General features: G+C 43.2%; 1 protein-coding gene across 4 annotated transcripts in view; it reads left to right on the top strand.

The window, feature by feature from the left end:
• sppl3 (signal peptide peptidase 3) overlaps positions 1-17703 on the top strand; it is a 29554-nt gene that overhangs the window by 7175 nt on the left and 4676 nt on the right. Inside the window, exons 2-10 of one of the 4 annotated variants that reach the window (XM_014131576.3) lie at positions 11911-11988; positions 12203-12294; positions 12538-12657; positions 13301-13379; positions 13674-13789; positions 14024-14130; positions 15578-15741; positions 15966-16153; positions 17007-17116. In XM_014131576.3, the coding sequence (XP_013987051.1) occupies positions 11911-11988; positions 12203-12294; positions 12538-12657; positions 13301-13379; positions 13674-13789; positions 14024-14130; positions 15578-15741; positions 15966-16153; positions 17007-17116 (1054 nt within the window). Of the gene's footprint in view, positions 1-11910; positions 11989-12202; positions 12313-12537; positions 12658-13300; positions 13380-13673; positions 13790-14023; positions 14131-15577; positions 15742-15965; positions 16154-17006; positions 17117-17703 lie in introns of all 4 variants that reach the window. The other 3 variants (XM_014131586.3, XM_014131560.3, XM_014131567.3) reach the window with 3 other exon arrangements.

Genomic DNA, 17703 nt, shown 5'->3' with positions numbered 1-17703 from the left:
TCAGTGGATTAAACGCAGATACACAAATATAAAAGCAACATGTAAAGTGTTGGTCCTGTGTTTCATGAGCCAAAATAAAAGCTTATTTCTCATTTTGTGCACAGCGTTGTTTACATCTGCATTTAGTGAGCATTTCTCCTTTGCCAAGATGATCCATCCACCTGACAGGTGTGGCATATCAAGAAGCTAGTTAAACAGCATGATCATTACACTGGTTCACCTTGTGCTGAGGATAATAAAAGGACACTCTAAAATGTGCAGTTTTGGTACACAGATGTCTCAAGTTTTGAGGGAGCATGCAATTGGCATGCTAATTGTAGGAATGTCCACCAGAGCTGTTGCAAGATAATTTAATGTTCATTTCTCTACCATAAGCTGCCTCCAACGTTGTTTTAGAGAACTTGTCCGTATGTCCAACTGGCCTCACAACCGCAGACCACGCCAGCCCAGGACCTCCACATCCAACTCCTTCGCCTGCAGGATCGTCGGGGGAAGGGGTGCTGAGGAGTATTTCTGTCTCTAATATAGCACTTTTGTTGGGTTAAACTCATTCTGTTTGGCTTGGTCTGGCTCCCCGGTGGGTAGGCCTATACCCTCCCAGGCCCACCCATGTCATGTGAAGTCAATAGATTAGGGCCTAATTTATTTAAATTGGCTGATTTCCTTCTATGAACTGTAACTCAGTAAAATTATTGCTTTTATATTTTTGTGAAGTGTATATATCGGTCAACCAATAAATCGGTCGGGCTCTAGAATAGAATAGGCTAGTAACTACAATCCTTTTTATATGAACTCGGGGCCTGGTTTTCTACCAGGAAAGGATGACTATGGTGCCAAAGGATCAACCCAATTCCAGTAGTAAAGACTAACAGGATTCTTTATGCCTATAGGCCTATAGTGAATGCCTTACGAAAGTTCACACTCATGTATGTTTTATATTTTCAATTAACATTTTATTTACATTAACATACATAATTGAATATTTGCACAGCCGAATGTCTTGCCATATCTCCTGGATGTTAGGTAGGCTAGCTGTGTCTAAAGACATAAGACCTCTGCAGTAGGATTAGACTATCAATATTGTAATGCAACCAGCACTTTTTCGCTATTGCCTTTCATTGATTGCACGGCGCTGGATGAGTGTTGTGGCATTAGGCTACTTCCGCAAAACACAATGTTAGCAGCCTCCATGAAGTCTTGCTTAGACCAACGCCAAGCAGACGTTGGTCGAAATACTTATGCAGTCAAGACGTCTTAATTTCTATCCATATGTATTTCGCTTTGAAAGTGGTGAGTAGTAGTGCTCTTCCCGACCCCAAAAAATCTTAGTAGACCGAGAGTCGTCGGTTCTTTCGACCAATCGATTGGTCGAAATTTTAAAACGTCTATTTTTTCCCATATACAGTTGAAGTCGGAAGTTTACATACACTTAGGTTGGAGTCATTAAAACTTGTTTTTCAAAATCTCCACACATTTCTTGTTAACAAACTATAGTTTTGGCAAGTTGGTTAGGACATCTACTTTGTGCATGACACAAGTAATTTTTCCAACAATTGTTTACAGAAAGATTATTTCACTTATAATTCACTATCACAATCCAGTGGGTCAGAAGTTTACATACACTAAGTTGACTATGCCTTTAAACAGCTTAGAAAATTCCAGAAAATGATGTCATGGCTTTAGAAGCTTCTGTTAGGCTAATTGACATAATTTGAGTCAATTGGAGGTGTACCTGTGGATGTATTTCAAGGCCTATCTTCAAACTCAGTGCCTCTTTGCGTGACATCATGGGAAAATCAAAAGAAATCAGCCAAGACCGCAGAAAAACAATTGTAGACCTCCAAGTCTGGTTCATCCTTGGGAGCAATTTCCAAACGGCTGAAGGTACCATGTTCATCTGTACAAACAATAGTATGCAAGAATGAACACCATGGGACCACACAGCCGTCATACCGCTCAAGAAGGAGACGTGTTCTGTCTCCTAGAGAGGAGCGTACTTTGGTGCTAAAAGTGCAAATCAATCCCAGAAAAACAGCGAAGGACCTTGTGAAGATGCTGGAGGGAACAGGTACAAAAGTATCAATATTCACAGTAAAACGAGTCCTATAGCGACAACCTAAAAGACCGCTCAGCAAAGAAGCCATTGCTCCAAACCCGCCATAAAAAAGACAGACTACAGTTTGCAACTGCACATGGGGACAAAGATCGTACTTTTTGGAGAAATGTCCTCTGGTCTGGTGAAACAAAATTAGAACTGTTTGGTCATAATGACCATTGTTATTTTTGGAGGGAAAAAGGGGAGGCTTGCAAGCCAAAGAACACCATCCCAACCGTGAAGCACGGGGTGGCAGCATCATGTTGTGGAGGTGCTTTGCTGCAGGAGGGACTGGTGCACTTCACAAAATAGATGGCATCATGTGGATATATTGAAGCAACATCTCAAGACATCAGTCAGGAAGTTAAAGCTTGGTCACAAATGGGTCTTCCAAATGGACAATGACCCCAAGCATATTTCTTAAGTTGTGGCAAAATAGCAACAAAGTCAAGGTATTGGAGTGGCCATCACAAAACTCTGACCTCAATCCCATTAGAACATTTGTGGGCAGAACTGAAAAAGTGTGTGCGAGCAAGGATGCCTACAAACCTGACTCAGTTACACCAGCTCTGCCAGGAGGAATGGACCAAAATTCACCCAACTTATTGTGGAAGGCTACCCAAAACATTTGACCCAAGTTAAACAATTTAAAGGCAATGCTACCAAATACTAATTGTGTATGTAAACTTCTGACCCACTGGGAATGTGATGAAAGAAATAAAAGCTGAACTGAATCATTCTCTACTATTATTCTGACATTTCACATTCTTAAAATAAAGTGGTGATCCTAACTGACCTAAGACCAGGGAATTTTTTTTACTAGGATTAAATGTCAGGAATTGTGAAACATTTCAACTCAGTTTATTTGGCTAAGGTGTATGTAGACTTCTGACTTCAACGGTATATGCAGTACCAGTCAAAAGTTTGGGCACTTAAACCCTTGAATGAGTTTCTTTATTGTTACTATTTTCTACATTGTAGAATAACAGAGAAGACATTAAACTATGGAATTGTGTTAACCAAAAAGTGTAAAACAAATATTTGAGATTCTTCAAAGTAGCCACCCTTTGCCTTGATGATAGCTTTGCACACTCTTGACATTCTCTCAACCAGCTTCATGAGGTAGTCACCTGGAATGCATTTCAATGAACAAGTGTTCCTTGTTTAAAGTTAATTTGTTGAATTTCTTTCCTTAATGTGTTTGAGCCAATCAGTTGTGACAAGGTCAGGGTGGTATACAGAAGATGGCTCTATTTGGTTAGACCAGGTCCATATTATGGCAAGAACAGCTCTATTGTAACAAATAATGGAAAACCCTTGCATTAGTAGGTGTGTCCATACTTTTGACTGGTACTGTATATATTTTCCTCACATCAACACCATCATCCCGGAAACCCTACACCCACTCCAATTCGGATATCGCCCCAACAGATCCACAGATGCTGCAATCTCAATCGGACTCCACACTGCCCTTTCCCACCTGGACAAAAGGAACACATACGTGAGAATGCTGTTCATTGACTACAGCTCAGTGTTCAACCCCATAGTGCCCACAAAGCTCATCACTAAGCTAAGGACTCTGGGACTAAACACCTCTGTCTACAACTGGATCCTGGACTTCCTGACAGGCCACCCCCAGGTGGTAAGGGTAGGCAACAACACATGCCACGCTGATCCTCAACATGCTTAGTCCCCTCCTGTACTCCCTGTTCACCCACGACTGCGTGGCCAAGCACGACTCCAACACCATCAAGTTTGCTGACGACACAACAGTGGTAGGCCTGATCAACGACGAGACAGCCTATAGAGAGGTCAGAGACCTGGCTGTGTGGTACCAGGACAACCTCTCCTGCAATGTGAGCAAGACAAAGGAGCTGATCGTGGACTACAGGAAAAGCAGGGCCGAACAGGCCCCCATTACCATCGACGGGCTGTAGTGGAGCAGGTTGAGAGCTCCAGGTTCCTTGGTGTCCACATCATCAACAAACTATCATGGTCCAAATGCACCAAGACAGTCGTTAAGAGGGCATGACAACATCTTTCCCCCTCAGGAGACTGAGAAGATTAGGCATGGGTCCCCATAGTAACTCCTATTGCCAATACGTAAAAATAGCCTACATAAAGCTAATAAATAAACCTTGTAGCCTGCTGGTAGACAATATCCTGACTTTAAAAAAATAATAATTAAATCCTAGAAATCAAATTGACTAAACAGCCTGTCTTTTTTTAACCTCTTACATCTAGACGTTCCGCTAGCGGAACACCTCCTCCAATATCCAATGATAGGCGTGGCGCGAATTACAAATTCCTCAAAAATACAAAAACTTCCATTTTTCAAACATATGACTATTTTACAGCATTTTAAAGACAAGACTCTCCTTTATCTAACCACACTGTCCAATTTCAAAAAGGCTTTACAGCGAAAGCAAAATATTAGATTATGTCAGCAGAGTACCCAGCCAGAAATAATCAGACACCCATTTTTCAAGCTAGCATATGTCACAAAAAACAAAACCACAGCTAAATGCAGCACTAACCTTTGATGATCTTCATCAGATGACACACCTAGGACATTATGTTATACAATACATGCATGTTTTGTTCAATCAAGTTCATATTTATATCAAAAAACAGCTTTTTACATTAGCATGTGACGTTCAGAACTAGCATACCCCCCGCAAACCTCCGGTGAATTTACTAAATTTACTCACGATAAACGTTCACAAAAAACAATTATTTTAAGAATTATAGATACAGAACTCCTTTGTGCAATCGAGGTGTCCGATTTTAAAATAGCTTTTCGGTGAAAGCACATTTTGCAATATTCTGAGTAGATAGCCCAGCCGTCACGGCTAGCTATTTAGACACCCACCAAGTTTAGCCCTGACCAAACAACGATTTACTATTAGAAAAGTTTGATTACCTTTGGTGTTCTTCGTCAGAATGCACGCCCAGGACTGCTACTTCAATAACAAATGTTGGTTTGGTTCAAAATAATCCATAGTTATATCCAAATACCGGCGTTTTGTTCGTGCGTTCAAGACACTATCCGAAGTGTAAATAAGGGTCACGCGCACGACGCATTTCGTGACAAAAAAAAATCTAAATATTCCATTACCGTACTTCGAAGCATGTCAACCGCTGTTTAAAATCAATTTTTATGCCATTTTTCTCGTAAAAAAGCGATAATATTCCGACCGGGAAAGCGTGTTTACGTACAAAAGAGAAAATAAAAGCATGGGATCCCCTCGTGCACGAGCCTGAGTCTCATAGTACTGTGACTGGCCACTATCCAAACGCGCTAATGTTTTTCAGCCAGGGGCTGCCTCGATATCATTCAGCTTTTTGCCGCCTTCTGAGAGCCCATGGGAGCCGTAGGAAGTGTCACGTAACAGCAGAGATCCCCTGTATTGGATAGAGATAATCAAGAAGGCCAAGAAATGGTCAGACAGGGTACTTCCTGTACAGAATCTTCTCAGGTTTTGGCCTGCCAAATGACTTCTGTTATATTCACAGACACCATTCAAACAGTTTTAGAAACTTTGGAGTGTTTTCTATCCAAAGCTAATAATTATATGCATATTCTAGTTTCTGGGCAAGAGTAATAATCAGATTAAATTGGGTACTTTTTTTTATCCGGCCGTGAAAATACTGCCCCCTAGCCATAACAGGTTAAGGAACTTGAAACATTGTATCAACTTGGTTCCACCTGAAGCTAGTGCTAGCAAACTTTACATCTTTGTTTAAAATATTCTGGGCCCTCAGGAGCTCACTGGCACGGAAAACTAACAGACACCGCTATTGGTGCAAGGAATCAGGTAGGCCTATTTAAAAAAAAAAAAAAAAAATTTAAATTCCACCGGACCCGAGCATGACCACTCATAAATTGAATGAAATAAATCAACCTGTTTCTCAGAAGTGTAGCATTGGTTGTGCCCTCTGCAAATGTCATGTCCACTCCTACAATGAGAACGGTAAGACTAATAATATTTTGAATGCAGTAACATAATTACCGTAACCAAACAAACATTGTAGATTAGAGATTGTAGAAATGAACTGTAAATGTAGTCCTACTACTGGTGTGCCATCCCCGCGGCCTCCAATGGATTAGTCCACTCAGACAGGTGCTGAATCAGACAGGTGCTGAATCAGACAGGTGCTGAATCAGACAGGTGTCTCGTGTGCCATTAAAAAAATAATAATAATAATAATAATGTGTTGATTTTTGACTGCTTGACTAAAAATCTTGGTCGACCAACTGCCTATCGACCAAACAATTGTCCAGTCAACTAAATGGGGTCATCTCTAGTGCGTGGTGATGCAGATCCCCTCTGCATCTGAATATTTTATGGAAGAAGTGGATTTTGCATCTCCTGGTTTGAAAAGATGTCAGTCAGGCCCATTGATGGGCTAAGGAACATTTCTCTCCAGCGTGTTTGAGAGAATGTTTGTTTGTCAACAGGGCAATCCATTAGCTTTTAGTTTGCCCTGTGATTTGTTATGGTAGTGATTGACGCGTTACCTTGCAAGTTTACGCTTCACAGCTCATAAGTATGTATGATTGATGCCGTTTCATGTGTTTCCTAACACTTATCCAGGGGTGTAATTTAAAGGGTTGGAGTGCAGTCGTACGGCAGGCGATGGGATGCATAGTTATCGTACGGCAGGCGATGGGATGCATAGTTATCGTACGGCAGGCGATGGGATGCATAGTTATCGTACGGCAGGCGATGGGATGCATAGTTATCGTACGGCAGGCGATGGGATGCATAGTTATCGTACGGCAGGCGATGGGATGCATAGTTATCGTACGGCAGGCGATGGGATGCATAGTTATCGTACGGCAGGCGATGGGATGCATAGTTATCGTACGGCAGGCGATGGGATGCATAGTTATCGTACGGCAGGCGATGGGATGCATACTACTGTTTCTGTTGGGGGTGTGTCCTCTTCACGCCAGAAAACATTTCTCTCTCAGGGCTGGCTACAGACGGACATGAGACGGGTCAGGGGTCAAACCGGCACCTCTCCGATGAAGGCAGGGTTGCACAGTGCAACCATTATGCTCTTATTTACCCCCCCAGAGATGAACCTGTCAGTGCTCTACGCTGAATTTCTTTTTACAAGGACCGTGTGCACCTAGGTTGAAAAATGTAGGCGCACAAATACAGTTAAGGAGTACAATGAAAAAAGATTTGAGATGTTAAAGATGGAATTCTTTAATTTTTCTAGGTGCATTGATGTTCCTAAATACAAGTTCCAAGTTGCACAGCAAAATATTTAGGCACAAAAGCAAGTAAAATGGTTGTACTGTAGAGCCCTGCCGGTGCAACCTTTTTTATTTATTTTTCATCTCAGGAAGTGGAACATGTCTTCCACTGACTCTCTCCCCCTCTGGGACACCTATTAGTTGATCTACAACTTTACCAGTGATAATTAGCCTGCCATGGGCATACAACACTGAGGTCATGCCTCCGGTCCCATCCACACCTTTTAATGTAAACCAACAGATTTGATTACAGCTGGTAACACATGTAGGGTAAGGTTTACTGTGCCAGATACCTGACCGGTCATGATTTCTCTCTCAACCTGACCGGTCATGATTTCTCTCTCTCAGCCTTCCATCAGCATGACCCAGTACCCAAAGCTGAGATGAATGTAGGCAGTCTACATCCCATTTGAACAGCTATCTGTTTGTGTTTTCTCTGTTTATTCATGCGCTCCTCAGATTTGTAACCCTGTGTATTTTTGATCATTTTTAGCTTGTGTATGAGCTTTTTAGGCACGCTCAAGCTGCTACTACCGAGGCGTATCTCTAGGAAACCAGAAGTTGTCAGCCGGCCATGTCTGGCAGATAAGGTTAAAGCTGCAGATTAGTGGGTTTAGAATGTTAAATCCATAAAAGTGTCTCTGTGCTGCAGCTCTCGTGCCACAGATGGTCCACCATCCTTCCTGTTAGTCAGCTGTCTTAATTGTCTGGGACATTGACATGTTTCCTGTGCTATTTCTACAGCCTTCCCAATTGAATAGCCAGTGTCCCTATTAAGATTCAATGAAACGCACACTACTGGTCTGTTTATCAAATTGCAATACATCTTGGCACCTACGTATTGTAGTACTATCGTGAGGTCCCTGGTAATTCCCACCCCATCTGTGTACGTTCACTTGTTTGTTGCACAAAGAACTGCATAAATAAATGTGGCTAGAACAAGACGAACATACACATACATTAGATTAATGCCAGTAAGGGTTAGGCTACGGTTTCTCCTCTTTGATTGTGTATTTTTCAAAGACTCTTTCATTCAGTCCTCCAAACCAAAAACAAACATCTGTTAGGAACACAGAGTATGAATAGCAACTAGTATGTCGCGCTCCTTTTTTAGGTTCCTTTCTACTTGCTGAAGGAAAGAAAATGTATTGATTTGGTGTCAAGGGATTTCATTTAAGGTTTGACTAAAGGGATTATGAATACCAGGATTCCAAATGGGAATATACTCTTCAATAATATGTTCATTATAGTCTTATGACACAACTGACCAATGTCAAGCTTTGTTGACATACAGTGAGGGGGGGAAAAAGTATTTGATCCCCTGCTGATTTTGTACGTTTGCCAACTGACAAAGAAATTATCAGTCTATAATTTTAATGGTAGGTTTATTTGAACAGTGAGAGACAGAATAACAACAAAAAAATCCAGAAAAACACATGTCAAAAATGTTATAAAATGATTTGCATTTTAATGAGGGAAATAAGTATTTGACCCCTCTGCAAAACATGACTTAGTACTTGGTGGCAAAACCCTTGTTGGCAATGACACAGGTCAGATGTTTCTTGTAGTTGGCCACCAGGTTTGCACACATCTCTGGAGGGATTTTGTCCCACTCCTCTTTGCAGATCTTCTGCAAGTCATTAAGGTTTCGAGGCTGACGTTTGTTAACTCGAACCTTCACCTCCCTCCACAGATTTTCTATGGGATTAAGGTCTGGAGACTGGCTAGGCCACTCCAGGACCTTAATGCGCTTCTTCTTGAGCCACTCCTTTGTTGCCTTGGCCCTGTGTTTTGGGTCATTGTCATGCTGGAATACCCATCCGGGACCCATTTTCAATGCCCTGGCTGAGGGAAGGAGGTTCTCACCCAAGATTTGACGGTACATGGCCCCGTCCATCGTCCCTTTGATGCGGTGAAGTTGTCCTGTCCCCTTAGCAGAAAAACACCCCCAAAGCATAATGTTTCCACCTCCATGTTTGAGCATTCCTCCTCCAAACACGGCGAGTTGAGTTGATGCCAAAGAGGTCCATTTTGGTCTCATCTGACCACAACACTTTCACCCAGAGTTCCTCTGAGTCATTCAGATGTTCATTGGCAAACTTCAGACGGGCATGTATATGTGCTTTCTTGAGCAGGGGGAACTTGCGGGCGCTGTAGGATTTCAGTCCTTCACGGCGTAGTGTGTTACCAATTGTTTTCTTGGTGACTATGGTCCCAGCTGCCTTGAGGTCATTGACAAGATCCTCCAGTGTAGTTCTGGGCTGATTCCTCACCGTTCTCATGATCATTGCAACTCCACGAGGTGAGATCTTGCATGGAGCCCCAGGCTGAGGGAGATTGACAGTTCTTTTGTGTTTCTTCCATTTGCGAATAATCGCACCAACTGTTGTCACCTTCTCACCAAGCTGCTTGGCGATGGTCTTGTAGCCCATTCCAGCCTTGTGTAGGTATACAATCTTGTCCCTGACATCCTTGGAGAGCTCTTTGGTCTTGGCCATGGTGGAGAATTTGGAATCTGATTGCTTCTGTGGACAGGTCTTTTATACAGGTAACAAGCTGAGATTAGGAGCACTCCCTTTAACCTCTATGGGCTAGCGTCCCACCTACTCAACAGCCAGTGGAATCCCGTGGCGCGATATTCAAATACCTTAGAAATGCTATTACTTCAATTTCTCAAACATATGACTATTTTTTTACACCATTTTAAAGACAAGACTCTCGTTAATCTTACCACACTGTCCGATTTCAAAAAGACTTTACAACGAAAGCAAAACATTAGATTATGTCAGCAGAGTACCCAGACAGAAATAATCAGACACCCATTTTTCAAGCTAGCATATGTCACAAAAACCAAAACCACAGCTAAATGCAGCACTAACCTTTGATGATCTTCATCAGATGACACTCCTAGGACATTATATTATACAATACATGCATGTTTTGTTCAATCAAGTTCATATTTATATTAAAAAACAGCTTTTTACATTAGCATGTGACTAGCATTCCCACCGAACACTTCCGGTGAATTTACTAAATTACTCACGATAAACGTTCACAAAAAACATAACAATTATTTTAAGAATTATAGATACAGAACTCCTTTATGCAATCGCTATGTCCAATTTTAAAATAGCTTTTCGGTGAAGGCACATTTTGCAATATTCTGAGTAGATAGCCCGGCCATCACAGGCTAGCTATTTTGACACCCACCAAGTGTGGTACTCACCAAACTCAGATTTACTATAAGAAAAATTGGATTACCTTTGCTGTTCTTCGTCAGAATGCACTCCCATGACTTCTACTTCAATAACAAATGTTGGTTTGGTTCCAAATAATCCATAGTTATATCCGAATAGCGGCGTTTTGTTGTGCGTTCAAGACACTATCCGAAGGGTGACGCGCCCGGCGCGTTTCGTGACCAAAAAATTCTAAATATTCCATTACCGTACTTCGAAGCATGTCAAACGCTGTTTAAAATCAATTTTTATGCGATTTTTCTCGTAAAAAAGCGATAATATTCCGACCGGGAGTCGTTGTTTTCGTTCAAAGAGAGAAAGTAAACATGGAGTCGGCTTGTGCACGAGCGCCGCAGTCTCATTGTTCTCAGATCGACCACTATCCAAATGCGCTACTGATTTTCAGCCATGGCCTGCAAAGTCATCATTCAACTTTCTGGCGCCTTCTGAGAGCCTATGGGAGCGTTAGAAAATGTCACGTTATGCCAGAGATCCCCTGTTTTGGATAGAGATGATCAAGAAGGCCAAGAAATAGTCAGAGCGCTTCCTGTTTGGAATCTTCTCAGGTTTTGGCCTGCCAAATGAGTTCTGTTATACTCAGACACCATTCAAACAGTTTTAGAAACTTTAGGGTGTTTTCTATCCAAATCATTATGCATATTCTAGTTACTGGGCAGGAGTAGTAACCAGATTAAATCGGGTACGTTTTTTATCCGGCCGTGCAAATACTGCCCCCTATCCCCAACAGGTTAAGTGTGCTCCTAATCTCAGTTTGTTACCTGTATAAAAGACACCTGGCAGCCAGAAATCTTTCTGATTTGAGAGGGGGTCAAATACTTATTTCCCTCATTAAAATGCAAATCAATTTTTGACATGCGTTTTTCTGGATTTTTGTTATTCTGTCTCTCACTGTTGAAATAAACCTACCATTAAAATTATAGACTGATCATTTCTTTGTCAGTGGGCAAACGTACAAAATCAGCAGGGGATCAAATACTTTTTTCCCTCACTGTATGCAACACTGAAGGTATAGTATGGGTTACTCTATTATACTGGGTGGGTTGAGCCCTGAATGCTTTGGTATATCAGACCTGTTTTATTTTTACTGCTCTAATTAAGTTGGTAACCAATTTTTATAATAGCAACAAGGCACCTCGGATGTTTGTGGTATATTGCCAATATACCACGGCAAAGGGCTGTATCCAGGCACTCCGCGTTGCGATGTGCATAAGAACAGCCCTTCGGGCCACACTTAAACCTAGTCTGTGGAGGAAATGGAATCTAAAATCTTTCTCTCTCTCTGTCTATAGGGCGTACTCCCTGGTCGACTCCAGCCAGGTGTCCACCTTCCTCATCTCCATCCTCCTCATAGTCTATGGCAGCTTCAGGTCAGTCTACCCTGTCCAACCCTCTTCCATCACAGATGGGCCAACACTGGTCACTGTGGGTCTCATCTTTATCATGTTACTTCCATTACATTGAGCGCCTATGAGCTATCCAGTCACTGTAAAACAAGTCTTTGACAGAATAGCAATGTGAGAAGCTTGATTTTATTTCAGATAGTCAACCTCTCCACCTTTCCCTCCATCTCTCCCTGTGCAGATCATTAAACATGGACTGTGAGAACCAGGAAAAAGATAAGGATGGTAACCCTGTCCCGAATGGGGCCTTCAACAATGGCAACACAAACAACAGTGAGTCTCACATATTTGGTGAGACATAAGACATACAGGGCGTGTGTGTTTTTTTTTTTTTTTATAAGTTGGAAGTCGTCATACCGTGGATTCCGTATATTTTGTGGTTGGTTGGTTTGCTGTTACACAGGCTGTAGATGCAGCACATGCAGAAATGTGTGTGCCTGTCTCTGCCTGTGACTTGTCTTTCTCAATCCCTGTGTGTTTGAGCATTCTCACTTGTGCATGTATTGTGTGTTGTAGGTATTCAGACCATAGACTCCACACAGGCTCTGTTCCTGCCCATAGGAGCCTCCGTGTCTCTGCTCGTCATGTTCTTCTTCTTCGACTCTGTCCAGGTGGTCTTCACCATTTGCACCGCAGGTACCTGACCCGTCACACGCCACATACAGGCGCCTTAATGTCACAGAGCAGTTTCTTGCCCATCTTAAAGGCAAGCTGACGTGTATATATTCCCTAAGAGCATGATGTTATATTGATGGGGTCATATGGTGCATTGATTTAACAGAAACATTTTCTCTGCATAATTCTTATTAGGCTTGGGCAATACCCCGGTATACGGTATAAATGGTATATTTCGAAATACCGACGGTATGGTTTTCAATATCGTTTTCGGGGGGGGGGCGGCTATGCCACTTCTTATAACTAAGTTAAGTCTAAGATGTGTCAAATTATTGCCAGCTCAGGGCTCCAGCTATGCATTTGGTTTGCTAACTTGCTAGCTAAATGGCTAGATGTCAAGATCAAGCGTCTTGGTTACAGCAGAAACATTCAAATGTTTTTATTAAATAGTGCCCCTAGTGTCCACATTCAGTAATACTATATACCCCTTTAGGGTACAGAGGCTGTATGACAATCTGGATACCTACCGCCCAACTAATTGTTATGATGACAATGATTGACTCTGCTAAACTGACTGAAACCAATGGAACGAAACAACAAACTGTCTGGCTGCTATTTCTTTCTCGTTCTCTTATTGATCTTCCTCTATGTTGTTCCTCTTCAGTTCTTGCGACAATTGCGTTTGCGTTCCTCCTGTTGCCAATGTGCCAGTACTTGACCAGACCCTGCTCACCACAAAACAAGTAAGGAAGCTGAGAGGCTGCCATGGCCTACAACCAATAATGTGAAGTCTTTAATTCCCCTTTTTATGTTTGACAATGCGAAGCATCTGGCCTTCAAATATTCCAGCTTAATCGGAATTCTTCAACCTGAACCCCTGTGTGTGGGTGTGTTGAGGACATTGACTCAAATTGGCTGTATCTACACTTTTGACCCCGTACATATCGACTTGCGTTTAGAGGTGATGTATTTTCCAGTGAGAAGTGATTGTGTTTTGACCAGTGTGTATAAACCATTTCTCTCTCTCTGCCCCCCTGTAGGATCTCGTTTGGTTGCTGTGGGCGCTTCACTCTGGCCGAGCTCCTCTCCTTCTCCCTCTCTGTCATGCTGGTGCTGATCTGGGTGCTCACTGGACACTGGCTGCTCATGGACGGTATGTCAGTGTGTCATGACTGTCTTGTGTTTGTGTGTGGTAGGGGGCGTTGTCTTGCCATTGTAAGGTTTGCCTTTAGTTTCTCTCTAATCTCATGTCTCTCAGCTCCATTACAAGTTTTTTGAGCTGTGTGTTCGTCTGGTATTCCGGTCTCTCTCAGCGCTGTGTCTCTCTCTTCTCCTTCTCTCAGCGCTGTGTGTTTATTAGTCTGATATTCTCTCTCTCTCTCCTCAGCTCTGGCCATGGGGCTGTGTGTGGCCATGATAGCCTTTGTACGGCTACCCAGTCTGAAGGTGTCTTGCCTGCTGCTATCAGGGCTGCTTATCTATGACGTGTTCTGGGTAAGATGGCTGCTCCCATCCCTCCCTCCACCCAGCTGACCCAAATACAACCACTAAAACACAGGCAGGGACATGAGTCATCAGACACAAAGGACCCCAGCTGTAGACAATGGCTGAATCTCAAACTGAATACTTTGAGCACTCGATCACACACCGTGTGCGTTCACGAGCCAATCGAGTCCATCTCAAACTCTAGTTTGTCGAGCCGTCAAGACCTCCACTGAACCCTTCGGAAACCTCTTTATCGAGTGGCATCCGCTGCTGACTCAGTGCCCTCGGCAGCAATTCCTTCCCATGAATCTCAGCACGTTACCTAATAACAACATAATTACTATTTCTGCCGTTTTTGCCAAGGTCTTAGTCACACAATTTTAAATCTAGCTAAGGAGTTCAGTGCTTGAAGACGCAGTATTTCTGACATTTGAAAATGTGCACGAAAACCTGTCTATTCTCTTGCTAAGCCTGGGCCAGTCAGGCCATGTCAAAGCTTACCAGCTAGTGCAACACTAAGGAACATTATTTTATCACAACGAACAAGTTTTAATGAAGCAGCAACTGTCCTTCTCCGAGTCAGTGCAGTATCGCGCCCACAGGGCTCAGCTGACTCAATTACAGTATAGCGATTGGTGCTTTGGTAAATGACGAAGTATGGAATGCTAAGTATAGGTCAACAACTTCATCAGCAAGCTGTCCATCTATCGTGAATATGTCCCATCCGAACTACACACTGTTTACTTGTGCAGTGGTGCTAAAATCCTTGCATAACATTAGTTTGAATTCCATTCCAACCCTGTTTGTTAGTGACTCTAGCTAACATCAGACAGGCTGCAACCAGCTAAATTGGCTCATGAAGTCACTTGCGACCAATATACTGCCACATATTTTGTGCATGAGTAGCTACAGAGTTTTTACAGCTTCCTCACCGTCTATCAGAGTATGCGTGTCTGCCCATGTTTCATATCGAGTCATGCTACAAGACAAGTCGCAGGGGACTCTGCTTGCAACTGGATTTCAAATTATGGCAGTTGTGACATTGAGTGCTTATCATCTCAATTCTAATTTTGCCCAAAACCTGCAGACTTGAGCGATCACTATCGAACACAAGGGCCACTCCAATAAAGGGCTTAGGGGCCAAATGTTCAGTTTGAGATTCAGCCACTGTCAAAGCAGCTTACTAAACGTGTGAAGACGTAAGGTACAGCGAGTGCCGCTGTTCCAGGTCTCTTATGTTTCTTGAGGTGGACAGAGCAGCACACCATAGATGGCGTGGAAATATCCGACTAACAGGACAGTAGCCGTTTCTCCGCTGTACACTATGGTGGAGCCTAAAATGCCATCTCTATCACCTTTATCGTGGTTAGACTACATGTCAGACAGAACTACAAACATGGCTATTTTCCAAGGATCGCTTGAGCCACCGGAGATGACTCCTCTGTCTGCCCTGCAGGTGTTCTTCTCGGCCTACATCTTCAACAGCAACGTGATGGTGAAGGTGGCCACCCAGCCAGCTGACAACCCCTTAGACGTGCTCTCCAGGAAGCTCCACCTGGGCCCTGGGATGGGCCGCGACGTCCCCCGATTGTCCCTGCCGGGCAAACTGGTCTTCCCCAGGTACCACAGCCTCACCGTGGGGAGTGGATCTATGTTTAAACCTCCAACTGCATTCACTACAGCTGTTCTTATGAGCTCTGAAACTCAAGCTTGCATTTCCTCCCACTCTGTCCTGCTTTGTCCCCTCCTGCTGTCTCCTTATTACCCTCTTTGCAACCTGCCATTCACCGTGTTTTGGTTGTCTGTGTTTTTCCTCCCTATATCTCATCCCTCTCTCCCTCCAGTTCCACAGGCAGTCACTTCTCCATGCTGGGGATTGGGGACATCGTGATGCCCGGGCTGCTGCTGTGCTTCGTGCTGCGCTACGACAACTACAAGAAGCAGGCCAGCGGGGAGGCGGGGGGACCAGGCACGCCTGGACGCATGGGGCGCGTCTCCTACTTCCACTGCACTCTCATAGGATACTTTGTGGGTAAGGACAGGGTGAGAGATGGAGACGGGAGGAACCGTCGTGTAGCACAAGGCTGCCCAAATCTGTCCCTGGAGAGCTTACCCTCCAGTAGGTTTTCTCTCCAACCCCAGTAGGTAACTAACCTGATTCAGCTTATTAACCAAGGTAAAGGTCGACTTTGGGCGCAGAAATAACGTCTTTAAAACTGTATAACTTATCATTTCACCATCATACCAGGTCATTTTAATGCTGAAAAACAAAGATGAATAAGATATTTGGCTACAGAAGTGCCATTTGTTACTGATCTCTACAGCTTCTGTCCAAAAACAAATCCTGTGAAATGACGTCATGACATACTGGAGGAGTTACTGGCTAGCTTAGCTAGCAAACTAGCTACGTCGGTCACGGTGCGCATGACCAGAGTAACACAACGATGAATCACCAAAGGCACACCCCATTTCTGTTTGAAAATTGAGAAGGAGGCGGAGTTGGACTTTTTTTTTGTGCCCAAAGTCTACCTTTAATTATTAGAATCGGGTGTGCTAGATTAGGGTTGGAACAAACAGGACGGTAGCTCTGCAGGAACAGAGTTGGGCAGCCCTGATGTAACGGAGAACCACATTCTGACTTGTTGAACCCAGTCAGTAGAGGGTGCTGTTGTCTGGTTAACTAGACTAGTGGCAATAATATAAAGGGAGGTGACTTCATGCTTAGAGAATTAAACAACAATAGTGTCATTCTTGGCTGATTTTTGAATTTAGTTGTATTGTGTATGCAGTACAGGGAAGCTTCCCTCTGTCCACAATGTCATATTGCGTAGTCTACCTTAAACTCCATAGTATGAGTGTTTCTGACCTGTCGCCGCTCCTTCCAGGCCTGCTGACTGCCACTGTGGCCTCCAGAATCCACCGCGCGGCTCAGCCTGCCCTGCTCTACCTGGTACCCTTCACCTTGCTGCCTCTGCTCACCATGGCCTACCTGAAGGTACATATGGGGGGGGTTCTGGAAAAGGGGGGAGCGGTGGGGGATAATGTGATGGCGTTAGTCATTTATGTAAGTTCAGAGGTCAGACAAAATAGCAGTACTGCTGGGGAATAATTTTATAGGACACAAAGCTTGTGTGAATGTGTTGACTGAATGCTGACAGTCAGAAGCTATGTTTCCATTCATTTGTCCAGAGTTTTTCTTTTTTGTCGACATTTACAAAGTTGTCATAGAAAATGGATGCAATTGCCTGCTATGGTGCATTTCCACTTAACTGTGTTGTGTAGATAAAAACAGCTGGATGTAATGCCATCACACAAAAGAAATAAACACTTTTTTGCAACAAAAAAACTAGAATGTCTAAAAAAATGAAGTGTATCCATTTAGGTGAACTCCCACCTATCTGTTTCATGTCTCAGGTAGCCTACCAAGGTATCGCCATGGTGAAACTTGCACTCCTGTAGATCTTTAAATAATTGGATGATGAAACTTGCATTCAGCCAACCAGAAAAGCAAGGCAAAGCAATTCAGGCTTTCTTGAAAGTCAGGAAATTCCTTGTCTTGCAAAGAAATATTATTATGGCTGA

Source organism: Salmo salar, chromosome 01, assembly GCF_965601325.2.
Source record: "Salmo salar chromosome 01, fSalSal1, whole genome shotgun sequence".
In the NCBI taxonomy this organism is placed as follows: Eukaryota; Metazoa; Chordata; class Actinopteri; order Salmoniformes; family Salmonidae; genus Salmo; species Salmo salar.
The sequence above is the reverse complement of the archived record's forward strand: the minus strand, read 5'-3'. Positions and strand labels throughout refer to the sequence as shown.